The sequence below is a fragment of the Protopterus annectens genome, chromosome 3.part1 (genome assembly GCF_019279795.1).
Source record: "Protopterus annectens isolate FY-2018-M chromosome 3.part1, PAN1.0, whole genome shotgun sequence".
NCBI classification, from domain to species: domain Eukaryota; kingdom Metazoa; phylum Chordata; order Ceratodontiformes; family Protopteridae; genus Protopterus; species Protopterus annectens.
The window spans coordinates 482,630,153-482,653,389 of record NC_056732.1 but is presented as its reverse complement, the minus strand read 5'-3'; the positions used below and the strand labels follow the sequence as shown (position 1 = coordinate 482,653,389).

The 23,237-nt window shown below is 33.4% G+C and overlaps 1 protein-coding gene across 1 annotated transcript in view; it reads right to left on the bottom strand.

Moving 5' to 3' along the window:
* ENPP2 (ectonucleotide pyrophosphatase/phosphodiesterase 2) overlaps positions 1 to 23,237 on the bottom strand; it is a gene marked incomplete in the record, with an annotated part of 2,364,887 nt that overhangs the window by 580,087 nt on the left and 1,761,563 nt on the right. The window contains 1 exon segment of the mRNA XM_044066921.1: positions 19,006 to 19,145. Coding sequence (XP_043922856.1) covers positions 19,006 to 19,145 — 140 coding nt within the window.

Below are 23,237 nucleotides of genomic sequence, written 5' to 3'. Positions count from 1 at the left end.
AAAAATTAATTTTTGAAGTAATTTTCTTTCTAAATATGTTTGTTTTATATAGTTCTTGAACTATATCTAAAAAAGAAAGGAAATCTTAACAATATTCCTGTCAGAAATCACTTTGGAAATTTTCCTGTCAGTTTATCAGTCTGAAATGAGTTCCAGTAAGACAAATTCTCAAGACTCCAGCATCAAGAAAGAACTTCAGTCTCTGATAATTATAATCCAGCAACTTACTGCTAAGATGGATAAAATGGATACTAAAATAGACACCTTCACAGAAAAAACTACAAAACAAATAGACTTGTTACATATAGACCTGCAACAACAGAAGATCCAGATGACAGGCATAGAAGAAGCTGTGAATGACATGGAAAATAGAATACAAGAAGAGGAAATCAACATTGAGTTTCTGCTGAAACAAAATACACATTTACAAACAAAGCTGGATGACCTGGAAAATAGATCTAGGCGCAATAACATTAGGATTTTTGGACTGCCAGAAAATATTGAAGGTAACAATATTACTTCTTTTTTAACAACATGGCTCCCTAAAACTTTAGACTTACCAGAAGCATTCTCTTTTGGTATCGAAAGAGCATAGATCTATAGCTAATACTAACTCTAACAAAAAATATCCTAGATCAGTTATAGTTAGATTTCTATCATCTTTTGATAAAGAGATGGTTCTTAAATCTGCTTGGGCTAAAGCTCCTGTTAAGATTAATGAGAGAACTGTGCGTTTTGACAATGACTATTCTTCCATGGTAATATCTAAAAGAAAAGTTTTTCTGCCACTAATAAGGGAGCTTAAAAAAGCACAGTTTAAAACATACCTTCTGTTTCCTGCCAAGCTTAAAATCTTCCTTCCTGATGGGCCTAAAATTTTCGATGACTTAGACTCTGCTTTACTGTTTATCAAAAAAAATAAGATTTTGGATAAAATAGAAGAAATGGAATGGGCTAGTCCTTCATTAAAGTGACTGGCAACTGAAACTTCGTGGAAGACTTCAGAGAAGAAGAGACTAAAAATCAAATGATTTGTTCTATGTTTTTTTTTCTCTCATCATTTTATTTCATTATTAATCTTTTTAAATATAGTTCCTGCATTTCCAAGAAGCAACAAATATTTTGAAAAAGATTTATTCAAAGTTATTCTCTGTCTGCAAAGAAATGTTTTGTTTCATAACTAGTCAAAATACCTGGAGATTTAATGGCAAGTTGTGATTCAACTGGTTTCTCTTTCTGAAAAGGAGAAGTAAGGTCAGTAATTTGATACATTTTTTTTCTTTATCTTTTTTTTTCTTCTTCTTTTCTTCTTTTCTTTGTTTAAACAATGACATTCTATTTAGATTATGTAGTGGGTAAAGGGTGGGGGAGGGCAGGGAGGGAAGAGTAATGAAAATATGATTAATAGAATAACAACATATTTATTCCTCGTAAAAAGTTTATATGTTCTTCAAATGCTACTCCTAATTATACTTTCTTGATTACATTGCTTATGCTTGTTTGTAAATAATCTGTCATGCTTTAACTAATAATAATTATAACTAAATAATAGTAAATAACATGTTTTATTTTTAACTCTATTAATATAAACAGTAAGTAATATTCCATTGTATATACTTCTTATAGATTTCTCTTACATTTTTTTATTTCTGCCTTACACCCTTTTACTTTCTACTCTCTTTTTCTTTTCTTTATTAATATATAGAAATGCTTTTGATCATATAGACACAGTAAATAATAAGATTTGCATAAAAATTGAGTTGGGACAAAAATATTGAGTTTTATTACTTATTAATAATTTTGGGCTTAATTTCACTTACATAGAAGCTGTAATAACCTGTAAAATACATTGTGAAGGTTTTGTCATGTTTAGATGCATTTACACTGCTAAATGAATGTTTGTCACTAGTTTTTAATAAGTTTCCCGCCAAAATGTTGAGAAACAATCTGGGATGTGGGCTGTCTCATGCACAGTGTCCATGAGCTACTTCAAAAGCTTCAACTCTCAGAATTCTCACAGAGAAGCTGAAAGCTGCTAGTCTCACCTTTGACCTAGATATCACACTGACACATCACAGATTCAGGAATGACACTCTACCAAGAAATACAAATGATACAAATGCGACTATGTGAAGGAAAATGAACTCTTTAACATCTAAATGTGAGTTATTTTATATAATTACTTAAATATCTATGTTATAATTCATAAAATATGTCAGTTATAATGAATTTAAATGATACAGTTTCTTGTAGTAAGTAAATGTCTTATTTTAGAAGGCATAGAAAATGAAACATTTATTCAAGTGTTTTTGAAAATCTACTTAACAGCAGCTTAATAATCTGTGTTAAAAACTTATGTTCCAAACATATACATTACTATAACTCATTTAATTCATCTGACTGACAAGCATAAATAATTTTATAACTCTATACTGGAAGAAATTGTCATGTGATATATTTTAAAGCAGTAGTATAGCATGGTTGTAAAATCTGGTTACTAAAATGTGTTTGCTGTGCATTATTTTGTATAAAGCAGACAGATTTATTATAGGGACAGCAAGTAAGATAGTGCTAAGTAAGGACACAACTCAGTGAGATCATATATATATATATATATATATATATATATATATATATATATATATGTGTGTGTGTGTGTGTGTGTGTGTGTGTGTGTGTGTGTGTGTGTGTATGTGTGTGTATGCATATGTATATATATATATTTATATATATATATATTTATATATATATATATGTATATGTGCATGTGTGTGCGTGTGTGTGTGTATGCATGTATATATATATATATATATATATATATATATATATATATATATGTGTGTGTGTGTGTGTGTGTATATATATATATATATATATATATATATATATATATATATGTGTGTGTGTGTGTGTGTATATATATATATATATATATATATATGTATATATATATATATATATGTGTGTGTGTGTGTGTGTGTATATGTATATATGTATATAAGTGTTTCTGAGAAACTGCATAACTATGCAGTATGATTTATAACAATTTCTATGAATACAATATTTTATTCTATTGACAATAATGAGTTTGAGTAAATGCTCATATACAAGCAATTCAAGGTTTTTTTTTGGAAGCCGTTAATTGCATTTACATGACAGAAAATAGATGCATCTTAATATATGTAATGTCTGAATCATATTAGCCAAAGTTTTTGATTTAAATGAATGTTAGAACTTATTTTTCTCTCCTTTTGATTTCTAACATCAAGATTATTTGAATGTTATTTGAATACAAATGTTTTATATTACATGGATGTATATAGTAGTATGAACAGTTTAAAAAAAAAAAAAAAAAAAAGGTTTATTTTAGTTTATATGATGCTGTTTTACCAAATGTGTAGTCTTGTCTTGCTAGATAATTGAATTGAAAACTGTTAACCTCAGTTAAATATAACTAGTATTAAATTGATAAGGTGGTAGCTGAGGTACTGCTGCTTAGGGTAGGGGGTTAACTTGAGTGGTAAATACTACTCTAAGTTGGAGTTTATAACTCCAGGCTGGATGCAAGGTTTAATCCTTACATTATTTTCACTTGTTCATTGTTATTTGTATATAGTTTTGACATCCACAATATATTTTGTACATTCATTGTCACTACAAACCAAATTGAATCCTATACGAAATCCCATAAGAGATTCAATAAATACAGCTATATTTAAAGGTACACCTAAAGGAGGAGATGTAACATTACTTATCTTGTTATTTGTTATTTTGATCATAAGATTCTTAAGTTTTAAAAATGCCAAATGACATCTTTAAAAGGAATTTATTTAAACATTAATGGATTGAATAATCCATGTAAAAGGGCAAGCCTAATAAGATACATTAATTTACATAAGGCCAACTTAGTCTTCCTGCAAGAAACCCATCTCTTGAAAAAAGATATTGATAAACTAGCCACAAACAAATATACAGTATTGGTTAGTTCAGAGCACACTCAGAAAAAGAGTGGCTATTTTATGGAATAAAAGTATGCCCATTCCTAAAACCATTAAGTCTTATCAGGATGACAAAGGAATGTTTTGTATGGTTACAATACAAATTAATGGGAAGACTTACACTTTAATTAATGTATATTGGATACCTGGAATTGGTATTAATACAGTGAAACATCATCTTGATAAGATCATATCATTCTCTATAGGAGATATTATTTTAGCTGGTGACTTTAATTGTATACTACATGAAAGTGATACTACCACTATAGGGAAAAGAAGAATTACATCCAATGCAAAACATTTAAATGATTTTGCTAATTCTTATCATTTGAATGATATTAATAATCAGATAGATTCAAAATCATTACCATACACCTTTTTTTCTAACAGATACAAAACTTATTCAAAAATAGATAGGGTCTTTATTTCTAACCAGATGGTAACAGATTTAATTAATTCCAAAATTATTTCATGTCCTATATCTGATCATAATTCAATTGTTTTTGAATTCATGATAAAAAATACTCATAATGTTCAGATCAAAAGGATACCAGCATACTTAACTCAACTAAAAGACTATAAAGAATATATACTTTCAGAAGTAAAACATTTTTTAGATATAAATAATACTCCTGAAGTCTCCATTGTTTATGTTTGGGATGCCTTAAAATCATATCTATATGGACAAAGTATCAGATGGTATAATAATAAAAGAAAATCTTGGGATAAGGAATTGTTAGATATTCAAAGTAAATTAGACTCCTATAAACATAATAATAAAGAAAATATTATAGACAAGAAAGTTATTGAAGAAATAAACAAACTAAATGAGAAATACAAAGAAATTTTAACTCATAAAGTTAAAATAACTTTAGAGAAATACAAGTTTTGGTCTTATTCAATAAGCCCCAAATACTTACATAGACTTAAAAATAAAACAAAAGGTTGAATAAACAAAACCATATCAAAGAAATCTTTTCTCTAAGGAAAAGAAGAATGTTTCTAGTATACCAGAAATACTAGATGAATTTAGAAATCACTTTCACAAAATTAACCATAATAACATTAACATGGAACCTAAAGATAAAATAAAGGAGTTTATAACCACAAACATGAATAAAAAGCTTAATAAACAACAGATTAAACTATTGGACAAAAGTATTTCATATACAGAGGTTATCACACAAATAAATAAGCTTAAATCAAACAAAGCACCGGGTAATGATGGTATTATACCAGAGATATATAAAATCTTTTCTAAAAGTACATATTCATTAATACATAAGGTTTTTATTTTGGCCCAAACTGAGTTAATAACCGCCCCCATCTTGGCAATATACATTTATTTCGCCAATTTTAAAACCTAATAAAGATCCAACTAGATGTTCTTCATATCGGCCCATCTCATTACTTAATGTTGATTATAAAATGTTTATGAGTATCTTTGCTGATAGATTGAAGACCATCATTCCCGGCATTATAGATATTGATCAGACAGGCTTCATTGTAAATAGAAATACTTTTGATAATATAAGAAGAACTTTAACATTAATAGATTTTGCAAATAGGAAAAAGAAAGATTTAACACTTATTAGTCTTGATACAAGTTCAGCATTTGATTCAGTAAATTGGGACTATCTGTTTACCTTAATGAAGTGCACAAACTTCTCAGATGCATTTGTAAATCTAATTGAGCATTTATACAAAGGAACGTTGGCTTATATTAAGGTAGGAACATATGTTTCACAAAAAATACCCATTCTTAAAGGTACAAAACAAGGATGTCCACTTTCTCCACTATTATTCACTTTAGTAATGGAGCCTTGGGCTAATTTGATCAGAAACAGTACTGACATAGAGGGTTTTGAAATAGATAAAAATACAACATCCAAAAGTCAACTTTTTGCAGATGATGTTCTAATTACATCAGCAGGATCTAATTCTTCTATGCAGTCTCTATTTGATAACATGATGAATTTTAAAAGTATTTCTGGTTTAATATTCAATGAAGAAAAAACTAAAATACTACCTATATATACACGAAAAAATATTCTCATTAGTGATTTTACTAAATATGTACCCAATTCAGGTCAGATAACTTATTTAGGTATAATACTATCTAAAGATATTAAATCTATTATATACAATATTTTCTTAATATACAAAATATTTTTAATACCTGGAATAATATGTTTTTTACTATGAAGGAGAGACTTACAATTATTAAAATGATAATATTCCCCAAGATTTTATACTTAATACAATCAATAATACTTCCACCTACAAAAATAATTATCAAGAAACTGAATACACTAATGTTAAATTTCCTATGGGCACCTAATAGACCTAGGATTGCATTAAAGAAACATACTAATAGCTGGTCTCAAGGGGGTATTTCTTTTCCAGACTTTAATTTATATACTATCACTTCTATTGTAAAAGTTATTACTTTATTAATAGATCAGTCATATGTCGCAAAATGGAAAGATTATTGGGAGCTAATTAGTATGCACTTCATGAAAATCTCCTTAACACATAAAAATATGATTGTAAATAACTCCATGTTATGGTTACTAAAGGAATTTTGTACTTCACCTATTACACCTAAACATATGGTTTGTTACCCATTAAATATTATTATTAGTTATCGTAACTTTATATTCATGCACCCTAAGTATAGGGAATGGAATTTTATTGTATTCCCTATAATGTATACTCAGGGTATGCTTTTGTCATCTACTTCTGAAGGAACTCATTTAGCTATAGATAATGATCTAAAGTACTGGTATCAGTTGATATCTGATAATAAAGTTAAAAATCTAGATTTTTAAAACAAGAATTTGATCTAAGAGAAACTTGCTGGTTAGAGGTTCAGACCTTTAGACAACATCTCATTAATAAAATAGATCTAATGTCTATAACAGTTAAAAATCTATTCCAACACTGATTGATTACTTGATATTAAATTTACAACATAAAGTTTCTGATAAAGGTAAACTTTCATACATACATAAAATTATCAGACAAGAAACTTTTTACAGTGTAGATTCATACTGGAATTATTTCACTTCTATTAATGGGGACCCACCAAATCAACAAGATAAACAATATATATTGGAATCTGCTTATAGAACTACGTCTTCCATTGTCTGGAGACTTTATACATGGAAATTTTTACATAGATCTTTTATACACCTTTGATGATGAATAAAATAAATAATAAAGATAATTTATGTAAGAGATGTAATGTAGAAATGAATGCTGACTGGGCTCATATGTTTTATGACTGTATAAAATTGAAAGAATACTGGAAGTCAATTAATGAATTTTTGCAGGCTCTTTTTACAGATAATTTCATTATTTCTAAATCTCTTATATTATTCAACACACCTGTACCTCAAAGTGTTAAAAAGGTCAAGCTTCCCTTGTTATGGTCTATTCTAGCAGTGGCTAGGAAAATAATAACTATAAATTGGATTTCAGATACACCTCCTTCGTTCAATGAATTTAAAAATGCTATGAATATAGTGTGCCATATGGAAATAAACACAATTAAGACAAGAACAAATAGAAAAACATCTTATTATATTGTATGGGATAATTTACAAAATTTGTTGAAAAATTTTAATTTCAATAGCATGGTATTTTAGTTTAATTAATTGATCTGATTGTAGTGGATGTCTTTGTAAATACTTTAGTTGTTTTGTTGAATGTTATAATAATACCTATTTTTAATTGTATAAAATTGTTATGATATTTCTCTTATATGTTAAAACAATAAACCTGTTTTAAAAAAAAAAAAAAAGTAGTAAGGTGAAATTAGGATTCTCAATGTAAGAACCACTACCACCATACAGAACATTAACATTTATAAAGTGGCAGAAAGTATTCTAAAAATTAAGCCAACACAGGACTAGAGAAATGAGACTTCACCAATAGGGGTGAATAAGTCAAACGCACAGAAAATAGTCGAGATGGGTCTGGAATTTACAGGAGGAAATTAGTAAAGGAACCAAAATAATGGGAACAAATAACCAGAAAATAAGTAGAGAGGGAAATGAAATGTAATAGAGTAGGATAAAGCTAAGTAGAAGTTTGGATTGCAGGTTAGATAATGTTTTCTCTACATGGATTAATGACAGAATACTGGCAAAGAGAAAGGGATGGGGAAGTGTTAAGTGAATAACAAATGGGAGAGTTTTTAGTTGAGTCTAGAATAGAAGCTGCTATTTAAAAATGGATAATTAGGTGGGTATATAAAGTAATGCACAATGACTATAATAATCGATCTGAAGTGGTTAGAAAATATTGGGAAAACAGAATGGAAAGGCAGTTTGAAAAGACACAATAGGAAGAATTCTGTAAGGGTTGCAAGTATGGAACATAGATCAGAAGCTTCAGGATTTTTGCATGGATATGATCGCGTAGGTATCTACATACCTCAAGCAGACTTCAGAGAATCTTTCTTCATGTAGACAGTAAATGCTGGAGGTGTGATGGGAATGAGAGAACTGAGAAATGTTTTCTGGGAATGTAATAAGTTGATAGATTTTAAAATTTGCCCACAAAGTACTTTGTTAGAAATCTTGGGGAAGCAAAAGGTTGTAAAAAAAGGAACCGTTTATTTTGATATAGGATTACCTAGACATAATAGGGCCTTATTTTATGCTACTATTTGCTAAAAAAGCAATTACTAGCAAATGGAAATCAAAACTTAAACCAACTAAAACTGAAGTACTGAATACTGAACACTAGATAAAAAAACTGTAGGTGGAATTGTTAGAAAAGAGAAGGACCAAATTCCATACAAATAAATGGAAAGTGTGGGAACAATTCATGCAGAATAATGCTCAGAAGGACTGCGGTTTAAGGGAAAGCAGGAATTGAGCAATTTATGTAACACTGAAATTAATGAAATCTGATAAAGAAAACACATGTATAATGCATGCAAATAACAATGAAAAATGTTACTTTGGTTTCTTTTCATTTCTATTAATGTATTTGTTCTGAAGTAATATTTTAAAAATGTGATGATTTAATAAAGATACTTAAAAAAAATTATGTTCTTGAGTCTGACCTCAAGAAATGTCTTCTCTGTCGAGTCAAGAAATTGACCTTGACCTTTACTTAAATCATATCAGCATTAACGTAATCAATCCTGAATATGGACAGCCGATGTTGACATCAAGAAGTACTCTGAAAACATACCAGGTAGTAAGTGGTGAGGTCATAACCGTGGTTCACGCTTGAGTTTGGGTTCAAATCAAAAAGTAAAGACTGGAAGAACATTCAAGGCACAGATCATACTCTACTTTCCATCCTGGTAGGGCTCAAGAAAGACCAACCCTTGTAATCCTGAAATTTTATGACAGACTTAGAAAGCAGGTCAAAGTCAATATGAAGGTCATGACTGATGGTACTGACCTTGATGAATCAAACAGTTCGAAGTTTGGCCCAAAAACAATGTTGATATTCACACAGAGATACAGACTTTGGGTACATACTCAGCTTAAAAAAATGAAATGGGTAGTTCAGTTTCTATGAGTTAGACAATGGTGTGGCCACAGGTGACACTGAAGTCTGAACAGGACTGGTGAGAGATTTATACACAGAAGAATTTATTCAGTAATAATAAAACAAATTTGTGAAAAAAATGTGCTATAGAAAGAAAGGAAAAATAAACATTATGTTTACACAGATCATCAGGAAAATAATTTCCACACCTAAAAAGCAAAAATGAAATGCATAAGAAATAATTTTATAAGTAAGAGATTTTCATTTCAACTACTCAGATTAAATGGATTACAATTAAATTAAAAACAACAGATCAGCAATAATCTAATAATAAGAAAATAATGAACTAAAATCAACTGTAAAGCAAGATTCTAATAAGAAGAAAAATGGAGTTTGTCAAAGGGAGATAGAATAAATAAATGAAACTGAAAAGATTCCTCTAGGCTTTATTGTTGTTAAACAGATAGAAAACACACAAGGAATTACCCAACACTTTTCATTAAAGGCTCTAAGTATACATAAGTATACATACAATGCACTACAAACAAGCAGCAGTCAGGAGCTGTTTACAGAGGCAAGTGACACTTGCATGTTGAACAGAGTTAGAGAAGGTACCTTTAGTCACACGTGGGAAAGTTTTAGATGCTGGGCTAAGTCATGTCAGGCTTCATCCCTAAGGTGATGAAGACAGAACTCCAGCTCTCACATCAAAAAGATCTTCCCCATCCTCCATCCATCCACACCACCTTTTTCCCATTTTTGCACATTTGGTTGGGGCATCTTCCCTCTTTGCTAAAAATTCTATAAGCTAAAGAATGGCAATTATTCAAAACAAAGAAAGAAAGAAAAAGGGGGACTAGGAAAACTGTAGGACATTTTTAACTGTTAAGTTTTTGTGAGCCTGCCCTATCGAAATGCATTTGACTCTTTCACAGTTAGTGAATCATTGAAGTGAGGGGTACAGCAAAACTGAGGATGGTGATGACAACTCTGGTTATAAACAGTTTCAATATGACAACCTGGATTTCAATGAACGCTTTATTTAATTTTAATTTTATTTAATTTTTATCAGCAGTGTTTGTCTTGCGCTGTAAATTTACTTCTAGCTGAGTAACTCTTAGAAAGCTAAATAATAAAACTATGATGCCCTGGACTTCAAGACAGCTGCACAGTGAGTAACAGCTAAACTCTAGCTCTTCCAGTGTGAAAACAGCAACTCAACAGAGAAGGCAAGTAGACTTTTGTGTTTATGGGTTAATTTCAGTAACTGGCTAGTCAGTGTACTGCCTGGATGCCAGGAAAAAAGAAATACAGAGTACCTGGAAAAAAATCAGCTACAAAAAGTGAGAAAGAAATGACTGGGGAAAGTTCTGCATCTGTTCATCAAAAAGCAATGCAACCTCCAGACACGACTTCTAGTAACCTACAGGAAGATATGACAACTGCACACAGATCCTGTTAAAATAAAACAAACATCAAGTAGCCAAGTTTAACCATCTGCTGTGAACTTGTGGTTCCTTGAAGGTGAAAGGCCAAGGTACCAGAAGCATCCATTAACAAAGTTTACATCAAATAGTTAAACGTTGCTCCTTGATGTCCATTTTTTGAACTGGTATTGGTGTTCAACATTCTAGGTGTTTAATATATAAAATAAACAAAACACTGATGGAGTATGTCAACCCAAACAACAAAAGGCTGGAAAAAATGGAAGAAGCTTTAAACAGATAATCAGATGAGGTGATAAAGCTGCAAAAATAACAGGATGAAAGGAAGAAAAGCCTGACTTAATATGAGAGTACTCCGGAAGAGATGTTTCAAAAAATAGAATTACAGGCCAGAGCACTTAGGGAATACCTGAGAATTTCAGCCATACCAGAGAAGCTGGAAGGAACAGACCACATTAATTTTATGAAAGCACAAATAAGCAACTGGACTGGTATTCCACAGCAGGAGTTGTTAGTTGAAAGGGTACATCATGTTTAGGCGCCAAACTTGGCTATAAGAAAGAAACCTAGTCCTTTAGTAGTAAAGATGCAATCCTATCAGCAGAAGGATTTGATTCTGACAAAATTGTGGCAGAAGGACATGATACTAAAAGTGGAAGACAAAAGAGGGTTTGTGATGAATGATTACTCACTGTACACCAGGCAGAAGTGTAAATTCCTTCCACAATTCAAATGTCGAGATACAGGTGTGAGATTCAAACTGCTATACCCAGCTGTCTTTAAGGCTTTCTTCCCTGGAGGGACAAAATTTTTTGATCAAGAGTACATTCTAAAGAGTAAATACAAAACTTTGTCCAACAAAAAGTGAACTGTGAAACAGAAGGAGATTTTGCTTCTTGTTCTTTTGGTAATAAGGACCAGAGAAAGATTGCAGCTGTAAAATCTTTTCCACTGTTACAACAGAAAATATTGGAGATAAGGAAAGGAAGCACAATAATTGACTAGAAGAATCAAGAGTACACTGGAAATGAAGCAGAGACAAGATTTGGGAGATGGAGATGAACAGAAATAAAACCTAAATGGGATTACCATGCAATAATTATATTTGTGAAATATGACAGAACAAGAAAATCTGGAAATATTATACTTTTTCGGAATATGTTGGACTTGTGGGGGACTTTAATGTATATGCCCTACATTTCCTGTCATTAATGTTTGGAAAATGCTTTGGGGAGGTGAAAAGAGAAGAGCATTTTAACTGAAAGTAAAGAAAACATTTTGTTCTTCTTAATAGTAACTATTTTTCTGGTGTATGGTTTTCTTTCCATGCTATAAAGTAAAGCTCTCTCAGTTATTTTTAAGTGTAATGTTATTGTAAATAGGTGCTGATATTCTTTTTTTTTCCTTTCCCTTTCTTCTTGTTCAGCTTTAAGAAATGTAGGCTCTGCAATGTAAAAAAAGAAAAGCCTGGTTAAAAGAGCATGACAAAAGAAAAACTAATGTGTGGCAAGGGTGGAGGATTACACTGGCATGTATTATATTCCACTTAAAACTGCTATAATGGAGCTTAAGAAAATTCTGAGAGAAATAATCAGTTTTCAGCAAGGAATATTACTTATAGGTGGGGACTGGAATTTGACTTGCAGTAGTGAAGATGTGTCTGGGGGGCCTAGAAGGGAAAGTACAACAAACCAGGGTAGATTTTTAAAGAAATTTATGAAAATATTTGGCATGGAAGATGTGAATTAGGTAACAGGAATTCAGAGTGAATTTACTTTATATTCCCCAAGATATAAAAACTGGGCTACGTGAGAAAATTTACATTTCATAGGAGCATGTGTATTTAATTGAACGCTTTGATACACACCCAATAACTATTTCAGACCATGTGCCAGTAATAACTGAAATAAAAACACAGGGTAATGAAATAAAAATGAGACAGTGGTGCTTTCCCATTCATCTGTTGAAAAGAGATGAATTTAAGAATGGGTAGTGGAGATCATTCAGGAGCTATTCAAGAGAATAGAAATTACTTCTGAAAATATAGCTAGGAAGTGGGATACAATTAAGGTGGTGTTTAAAAATAGGGTAGAATAAAAGAAAGGGAGCTATGGTTAAGAAGTAACAAGAATTAGTCAGTGGGGCTGACAAATGTTAAAGTATTGCAAAATAGGGGGAATTTCACATAAGAAGATGATCAACTGCTGAATGCTAAGCAGAAAATAAGGGATTACTCGATAATGTACACAAGTTTAGAAAGATTGCTGTTAAGCAACTGTTTTTTATAACACTAGAGCACAAAACCTTTCAGTATAATAACTTAGGCAACAGAAAGTAGAAAGGGCTGTCACCAAGCTTAGGGAACCTATAACAAAGGAAGGCAACAACAGTTCCTGTAGAGGTATTAGAAATATTTCAGAAATTCTATGAAAATCTGCATAAAGCAGAGAAATATGGAAATCAAGAAAAGATACAAATGGAAAAATTTATGGAAGAATTAAATCTGCCAAGGTTAGAGGTAGATGAGGCTCAATTACTAACGGTTAGGATAGGAGGAGACGAGATAAAAACTGTGATGTATAACCAATCTACAGGAAAATCCCCAGGAATAAATGGTATTCCTGTGGAAGTCTGGAAGCTAGGAGCGAAAAACCTGATAAAGATCTGGGATGTTTTGTTTAGCACTATTTTAAGAGGAGGAGTAGTAGTACCAACATCCTGGAAGAAAGCAGTGGTATATGTAATACTTAAAGATGGTAAAGATCCATCAGACCCAGCTTCATACAGGCCCATTAAAATACTAAATCATGATTATAAAGTGCTCATGTCTATAATGGCTACAGGAATGGCAAAAGTAATGCCAAATTTTATAGATACGGTTCAATGTGGTTTTGTGGAGAGGAAGCAAACATCTGAACAATTTACAGAACACTGAAGATCCAGAGGGGAGCAGAATGTCAGAAAATATCACTGTTGTTGTTGGGTCTTGATGCAAGAAAGCATTTGACAGAGTAAGTTGGGACTTTATGAGCAGGACAATGAAAGCATTTGCATTTCCTGAAAAAATTATAAGGTTGATTAGGAGGATATATGTGGGATCAGAGGTGAAAAGTGAAGTGTGTGGGGTCCTCTCTGATGATTTCTGCTTGAGCACAGAGACCAGGCAGGGTGCCCCCTCTTTTCCCTTTGTTATGTGCATTATATTTAGAACCACTGGAAAAGAAAATAAGGGACTCAAATTCAAGGATATGACTGGTATGGTAGTCAAGAAAAGTTGGCTCTATTTGCAGATGATATTATTCTATACCTCACAAAACCAGAAACAGGCATTACAGTGTTGTGGAACATTTTAAGACAGTTTAAAATCTTTTTTAGATACAAAATTAATGAAGCTAAAACAAAGGCAATAGTGGTAAATTATGTACCCACATATGAATTGGTTCAGCCATATCCATAAGAATATGGATTAAAAATTATTCTGTTGTGGCCACTAAGGATATGAGGGAAGAGACTAAAAAGGTAATACAAAAACTGAGAAAATGGAAGCTTTTTTATACGGATATTGATAGTAAGATACAAGCAGTTAAAATGTTTTTAGTCCCATTAGTTTTACACACAGGTCAGGCATATTTTTATCAACCAGAGGAGAAGTTGCGGATAGCAATTGATAAAGAGCTGAGAAGTTGTGGATAGCAACTGATAAAGAGCTGAAGGACTTTACCTGGGAGGGGAAGATAGCAAGAGTCAAGTGGGATAAGCTGATTCTTTCAGTAAAACAGGACAGATTGAGACTACTTGAGTTGAAGGGGTATTTCAGAGCTACACGGTTAAGGTTTCTATACACAGCACAAACAGAAAACTATAATTCAAAGTGGAAAGGATGATAAAACAGGACAAGCTCAAGAAACAAGGAGAGATGAATTCCGGATGCAGGCCTTTAAAGAGAATAACAATAATCATACTGAATATTAAATCTATAAAGCTGCCAAAAGTATCCTAAGAACGAAGCCAACATGGGAATGAAAAAAATGAGATTCTGCCACTAGGGATGACTGCAATTAGGGATATAGACAATGGGCAAGAGGAGGCCAGAATTTATTGGAGAAAACTGTCAAAGGAAGCAAGGTATTGGGAACAAATAACTAGAGAGGGAAAGATGACAGAATGGGAAGACGCCAACAATTTATTTGGATTGCAGATTAGAGAATGCCTTTCCTATCAAGGACTGATAGAGTATAGGCAAAGAGAAAGAAATAGGGGGTCCCTAAATGAAAGAACAACACTGGTAGAGTTTTAGTAGAATCTAGAACAGAAGCTGCCATTAGAAAAAGAATAATTAGTAGAGCATGCAAAATATTGCATGATAACTCTTAAGAATTAATCAGAGAAGCCAGAAAGGATTGGAGACTGAAACTGGATAAGCACTTCACAAAGAAACAATGGAAAGATATATATATATATCTATATATCTATATCTATATCTATATCTATATCTATATATATATATATATATATATATATATATATATATATATATATCTATATCTATATATATATATATATATATATATATATATATATATATATATATATATATATATATATATGTCTCCCAAATATGCAACATCATCTAGAAGATTTAGGATTTTTGCTTGGAAATGTTTACATAGATATTTTTATACCCCAAGTAGACTCCAGAGAATTTTTCCTCAGAGGGAAGAGACAGGTAATTGGGAACATATTTTTTGGGAGTGTGGTGAGTTGGTGAACTTCCTGCAGCATGTACTGTCAGAGATGCTGAGTGGGCAGATTAGTCTGACGAGAGACACGATTTTTCTGAGCTCTCATACAGAATCGTAATTGCCTAGACATGTTAAGGTCTTGCTGTGTCTAATTATAGTGGCTGCCAAAAAAGCACTTACTAGAAAATAGAAATCAAAATCTAAACCAGCTATACTAGACGTACAGAATATAGTAACAGAAATAAAACAACTGGAATTGAGATCTTTAGAAAAGGGTAGGAGCAAACTACATAGGAAAAAATGGGAATTGTGGGAACAATACATATGGGAAGGAATGGGGTTTAAAAGAAGGTAGGACTAAATGAGCTATGTAATATCTGACTGAAAATGATTGGGTAGATTATAAGTGATGTATAATGTTTGCAACTGGGAGTGTTTTAGTATGGGTTGTGATGTAAAATACTTGCAACTAGGACTGTGTAGGTGTGGTTTGTTTTTATTTATATAAATGTATGATTGCCTGTGTCGTATGTAATAGTTTAATAAAGATGTTTCTTGTTTAAAAAAGGGGGGGGGGGCAGGAATTGAATAATTTACATAATGTTGCTTAGGTTATATGATATATAGCAATATATGTGAAGTATAACATTTGTTAATATGAATGTGTCAATACAGTTTGATTATTTTTATTTAAATATAAATTTGCCTATGTCACAAGTGATACTTCAATAAAGGTGTTTAAAAAACTGATGCCCTATGAAGACCATATTTTATAAAGACTGCAGTCAATTCTGCTGCATTTCTTAAAAATGCCTCAGCTCAAGACATATAAGGCACTGTAGTCTTTGCTATGGTAGTGTTGCACAGGATGATGCCTTGATCATCCACTATCCTGGATAAAGTCACTGAAGTGCATGGGATTCTGTCCAAATATTATGAATACATTTACGACAACTTTCCACAAAGAAGGACAATGCAGTTATGTGAAGTACTAATCATAACATTATGATTTTGAGGGACAGACTCTTGCCGTGTATTTAAGCAGCATTCTAACACTTCACTTTTTATAATGCCCATGCTTACTAGTAGCCTTTTATGTAAGTAGTTAAGATGTATACATAGTATTATTTCAGTATTGCACTACTGAGTCACATTAAGTTTCTTGATAAAAGAACTGAATATGAAGTAAGGTCACTGCTTTTATATCAGCGACATTGGAGGAGAAGCAGTCCAATATAACGGACTAGAAGAATGATATGTAGAAGCCAAAACACATGAATAATACTTCAGTAAGCCCTCCCAGTACTGTGCCACCAGGTAACCTGGGTTCAGATAGCATCCCAGGATCTAGTGCAACAAACAAGGGGAGGTTGAAACCACAAGCTACTGGTGGGTTTGCCCATCTTTCAAGGAGGAAGTCGGAATGACCTGCTGCTGCAGTGTTTGCTAGTAAAGTGGTTGCAGCAGCAAGAAAGTTAATGGACTCAGTATCCTCACTTCAGCATCATGAATGAAAACAATTACGAGTGAAATGGTTACACTAACCATATAACCTTAAGCTAAAATTAAAAATAAATAAATAAATCCTCTCCCATGTCAAAGTACAGCATGAGTGCTGTGCAGTTCTCAGGTCTGGAAACATTCCGGGTCCACCTTAAAATGTGGACAGTTCTTGTGTGTGTGCACATGTGTGTGCGCGTGTGTGGCAGGGGCATCCAATCAGATCATCAGGCCATTAAAACGAGTGGTCTTGGCATGGAGTTTGCTTGGATGATGGTCCCCTCCAGAGGACTCCAATCTAAGCTCAAGATTTATAGGATGATTATGTTTGGTAGGTAAAAGGAAAGAAAAAAAAAAAAAGTGTCCTTTTCAAGAGACTCTTCCCAGTCCAGAGAAGTCTTTTTTTTTTCCTTTCATGAAAAGGAACAACCCTTATAACCTTTTTCTCCCTTGACATATACACTGGTGACAGTTAAATGCCTTTAAATTCCTCTGGTGTGAGAGGATTCAAGGGTATTTTGCCATTAGAGTCAAAGGTGGAACCTCTTTTTTTCTCAGTCCCTAACCTCTTTTTTGTGCATCAATTACATTTTTTTTTCTAGGCTGCTCCAACCATTTTAAATGTACTTTAAGTCAGAACTTTTAACTTACTTAACTTTAAGCAAACTATTTTTTTTCTTTCCAAGCTTTTACAGTACTTTATATTTAACACCTTTAAACTTCAAAACATAAATTTGCCTTACTTTAAGTAACCTTGTTAAATCTTTAACAGTACTCACAGTTATACTCTCCAACCCATAAATATAGACACAAAGGCACTGGAAGTTGTTAGGGCCTATTTATCTATTATAAACACACTTACAGATATTAATGGAATAACAATTACACAACCAGTGTATTTTTTTTTACTTTACTCAAATCAACACTTTCTTCTAACTTTTAAATGCACTTTAACAAGATTATCAAACCAAAACACTGAAATACTGGTAAATGGAAATACAGTGACAGTGAACCAAAGTTCTGCAGCAGAAAGAAATATGACAAAGGAGAAAGTTTTTTTTATATATGGGCACACAATGACTCCTCTTATAAAGGCAACAGGATGATTATTGCCTCAATGGGGTCTCTGACAGATTGAGAAAGTGAAGGATGACAGACAGCTGTGAGAAGCTCTGATGCTATAACTACTGCTACAGCTGTCCTCTGAGAAGAAAGGCCAAGTTTTGTCAACAGCAAGGCCCTCTTCTGAAAAGTAAAGCTTTGAAAGCATTGGTCAAGTGCGTCACAAATCCTGTAAATCCACATGGCCATAACTGGGAAGGTCACACAGTTAATGTTCTGAACTGCCACAGCATGTTGTGCTGACTGACATCTTAGCGGTAGCATGCAGGTATCGTGTTATTGGACTACACTAAGAAAGATGCATCATCATATTTGTATAGTGTAAAGGGAATATAGTGCATACCTCTAGTTTTGAAGGAATGCAAGCTGACCAATTCTACATGTTCCTTTCACTACAGTATGGTACTGTCGCTGAATGATGCGATACAGTTTTGTATCCAACTACTGTAATCTGCATGCATGCAATAGTGCATACAGTCGACTGCACTAGATGAGAGTGGCTGTGTGCAAAATAACAAAAGTTAACAGAGATAGCAAGATACTGTGCCCAAATGGTACATCGTAACTGTCAAGCCTACATTGTGAATGTGTCATTGCCTTTAGCAATTAACAGTATAAAGATAAAGTAAGGTCTGGAAAACAAATCATTTTCAAAATTTTAAATTAGACAAGAGAAACACAGACCTGTTTAGAGACTGTATAGGATGTCCAAAGTGGCATTAAATAGGTCTCACTGTAGCCACTTTCATAATCATTGTGATGCAGAGCAAGAAGCCTGGAGCGATACAGTAAGGCAGGTCGACCATATGGCAAATGTTTGTTGTCTGCAAAGGGAAAATGAGAAACACTGATTGGTTGTATGAAAATAATCTAGACATGTAATACAACAAATGTGGTTTACCAGCTACAACTGATGTCTCTTAGGTGACACATCTGCTGGACAAGAATATAGTACTGCTTTGAAAAAAAAATAAAGGAGTACTACATATATTCATAAAGCTGACAGTTTAAAAAAACATTCAGTGGGATTCAGAAAGACCCTCACTGCTACCATAAATCATCTATCTCAGGTAGGTCAAGTTATGCAACACTGAGAAAATGCAACTCAGAGAAAGAAAGGGCCACAATGAGAAATATATCATTATCAGTTCATTCCCTCAACTCTGAACTGACTTCCCTTAATGCTAACACTGTTAAACCTGATTGTGGTAGTGTTCTTCATGTTGTTGAAAGAGTACCCCCCCACACACACACAGACTACTGATTCCCCACCTAACTCCTCCTAGTGCAACCACCCAGGCAACCACACACATTCAATTGGCTTCATTTATCTCCCTACAAACATACATACGCACACTTAACATGTCCCCCAACCCCATGTCTTCACTGAACTTTCCTGTCCTGCAATTGTTTCTGAAGAACTGAATGGGTGACCATGTTAACCTTTTTCTCTAATCATTGAAATTTATGTAGCTGAACATTACTCAATCACTTGGCAGATTAATTTGGAAGTCACTGGCATTCACTGGATAGTACATAGATTAACATTAGCCACTATCCCTAACTGCATCATTACCATGCAGCTTGGCTAGCAGGTCCACTTTCCATGCTTTGGCTTCTGCTACGTGAAACCTAGGATGTAGGGCACTCTACGAATAGCAAAGGCTTACCACGAGGAGGAAAAATTATCATGTTAAGGTTTCCTGCTAAGACTTTCTGAATCCTCACCACCATGTCATTCTCTCATCAAGTGATTATAATAATGCAAGCAAGCAGTCAAGTGTTGTTAAGAAGGGAAGGGTTTTCAAAACAACAAATGCTGCAACATCTTCAATAAGCTGCAGAACTTTTTTAAATGTTTACATTTTTATTTTTTTTTCAAGACAGTCATTACATAATTATACACATGTATCCTGGCAACATAATACTCTGATTTCTTTTTTTTTGAACACATCAATATCAAAAACATGATTAGTGCACTATTTAATCTTCTACACTATTCTTCACAATTATTTTAATTCCACATCCACACATTTAATTTTACTGTAATGCAAAAAAACTTTTAAATGTTAAAATTTAAAATAAAAATAAATTTAAATTAATTTTTATGTTTAATTTTAAAGGGGCTTATATTGAAATAGGTCCACTGAGATCAATGCTCTATTCCAGTTAACAAATTCAAAATAAATAAATGTACAACAGTATCAGAAACCAGCACAGACATGAGTGTTAATAGATTAAAGGAAGTTAACCCCAAACTTCTCTTCCCTTCACAGCATTCAACATAGATCAAGGAAGATCTTTTGGTATGTTTATGAAAATCATTTTTATTAATATGGTTTAAAAAACTGATGCTAATTTTTATTGTCTGTAGTGTGTGTGATATGCCTGTTCCCCAATCACCCTGTGGAAAAATTTTGGTAATAATCAACAACTAGGTATGGATAAATCCTGCATTATCCAGATAAAATTGTAGATTATTGGTATTAAGTGATATAATTTAAAAGTGGTAAGCATTTTCTTACTTAAATAATGTTACTGGAAGAACGACGGAACAACCACCCACCAAAGGTCCGTTCCACAAGCAGAAACAAGTGGAAAACAAAATGTAGATAAAAGTGGAAACAGGACCACCACAAAAAATATATAAAAAATAAAGTAAACTTTTAATAAAACAAGCGCTTTCACGTGTTCAAGTACACGCTTCTTCAGGTTCAAACTGTGGTCCTGTTTCCACTTTTATCTACATTTTAAATAATGTTACTGTATGAGAACACTTTACTTCTAGCCACCTTTTATCCTGGTTACCGGACATCTAAGTGATGTACTACGCCAAACACTTGTACAGTAGATTAGTAAAAGTCAGAATTGACAAAAGTGTTCACTTCTTAAATTCCTCCTAATCATGTGCGTCTTTCCCTTCTTGCTGTTTCAGTACAGTTAGTTTCCAAATTTGTACAGTGGTGAGGGTTTCTGTTATTTATTGAAGGTATGCCTCTGTTTTTGCTAGGTAGAGTATTTGGCTTTGAGCCAACCATATATGTCCCAGTTGGCAAGGCACAATTTACAGTGGACCTTTCTAACAGTTCTGTTCAACTATCAAGCATATTTTAAACAGTTACAAAGTTTCACAACCTTTAACAACTTATTCCAATTAGCTCATATCAGCCTTTTACTGGTCATGCATACTACCTGTATTATCTTTTTTTCCTGGTTACCTTGAATTTTTTAAAATCATTGGCAAATCCACCTCTGGTCTTAAAAATATATTCTTTACAACAACATAACTGGGAAAAGCCGAAAGAAGAAGAATAACATGCATGATAGAAAAGCTCATTCCTTTGATGTCAATCTACTCTAGGTCCCCTTTTTTATATAATCGCATAACATCACAAGGGAAGTCTGAAATAAATCCAAGACCTGCACTTCTTAATTCATCACTTCAAAAGTATTACAGTTATAAATGTTAGTGCAGTATGAGCTACTACATATAACCCGGTCTTCTCCAGCATTATTAAAATCTAAAATTAACTGTACTGTAATCTAGGACCTGCACTTCTATTTTAATATTTCAAAACATTCTAGTTATAAATGCTAGCACACTGTGGATTATTACATATAAATCTGGATCAGAAGGTTCATCTCCAACATTAGCAAAAACCTAACCTTGACAAAGTACAGCCAATGTGATAAGAACAACAGGTAATATTCAATTTGTCCATTACTAACAATGGATTATTTCGTACCTCACTCCAGGACCAAGCTGCAAGGATCCACTAAACACCCAATTGGCCCAATATGTCCAAGTGACATGGAAGATGAGCGCATTACTGGACTGGTCAAGAGCCCTATAGGCCATTCATTCTCACCTGAGAATCCAATCAGAACTTCTATTCCTTGGTAAGAGATGGGTGGTAGGGAGAGGGTCAGCTTGCTGGTTTGGAGAGGCAACCTTCCCTCTCCTCACTGGGAGCACTCCCCACCCTGATGAATCCTCTGAGCATCCAGTTGCTGTCTTCAAACAGGATGTCTGCCTCCATATGGTAAATTACCCAGGCTTTATTGCTGCTAAGCATAATGACAGTGCAGGCTCAGCTGGCTGAACTCCAGTGAGTAAAAACTAAGGCTCCCACTAGGTGTCATCCTCTTGGTGAGCGACAGCTGGTTCTCAACATCTGGGATGGATGAGCCAAAACTTTTAGTTATGTACTTACCATAACTTTAGATGTTTGAGATCCATCTCGCCTACATTCTGTACTGATGGGCTCGGAGCCGATCCCTCGGCTCCGACTCGGCACGCTATGCTATAGAGCAAAGCCTCTTATTGGCTGAGCTATTCTCTATCCCAGGATGCACCACCACTAATCCCCCAGATCTTGTTTGTCCGCATTCATGCACACATACATAACTTGTTTATATAACATTGCCAGATGTTTCAAGATGAAACAATAGGATTCGGACCGTCCGATCTCTTCTGATCTCCAAGGAAGGGGGAAGGAGAGTGGGTTATTGGGAATGTAGGCGAGATGGATCCCAAACATCTAAAGTTATGGTAAGTACATAACTAAAAGATGTTATGTGATCCTATCTCGCCTACATTCTGTACTGATGGGACAGCGTCCCTAGCACCTAAATCCTGGGTGGCTCACTGGAAAACACTCCTGAGCAAATGAAGCTCGCCCCCGAGATGCCACATCCAATTTGTAGTGGGAAATGAAAGTGTGCGGGGAAGACCATGTAGCCGCAGCACAAATGTCACTAATGGCAAGCTTAGAATGGAATGCTATTGAAGTAGCCATAGCTCTTGTAGAGTGAGCTTTGACAGAGGTTGTAAGCTCTTTATTAGAAGAGGAATAAGCTTGACTAATACAGTCCAGTCCCTGATCCATTTGGCAATAGTGACCTTTGTGACAGCT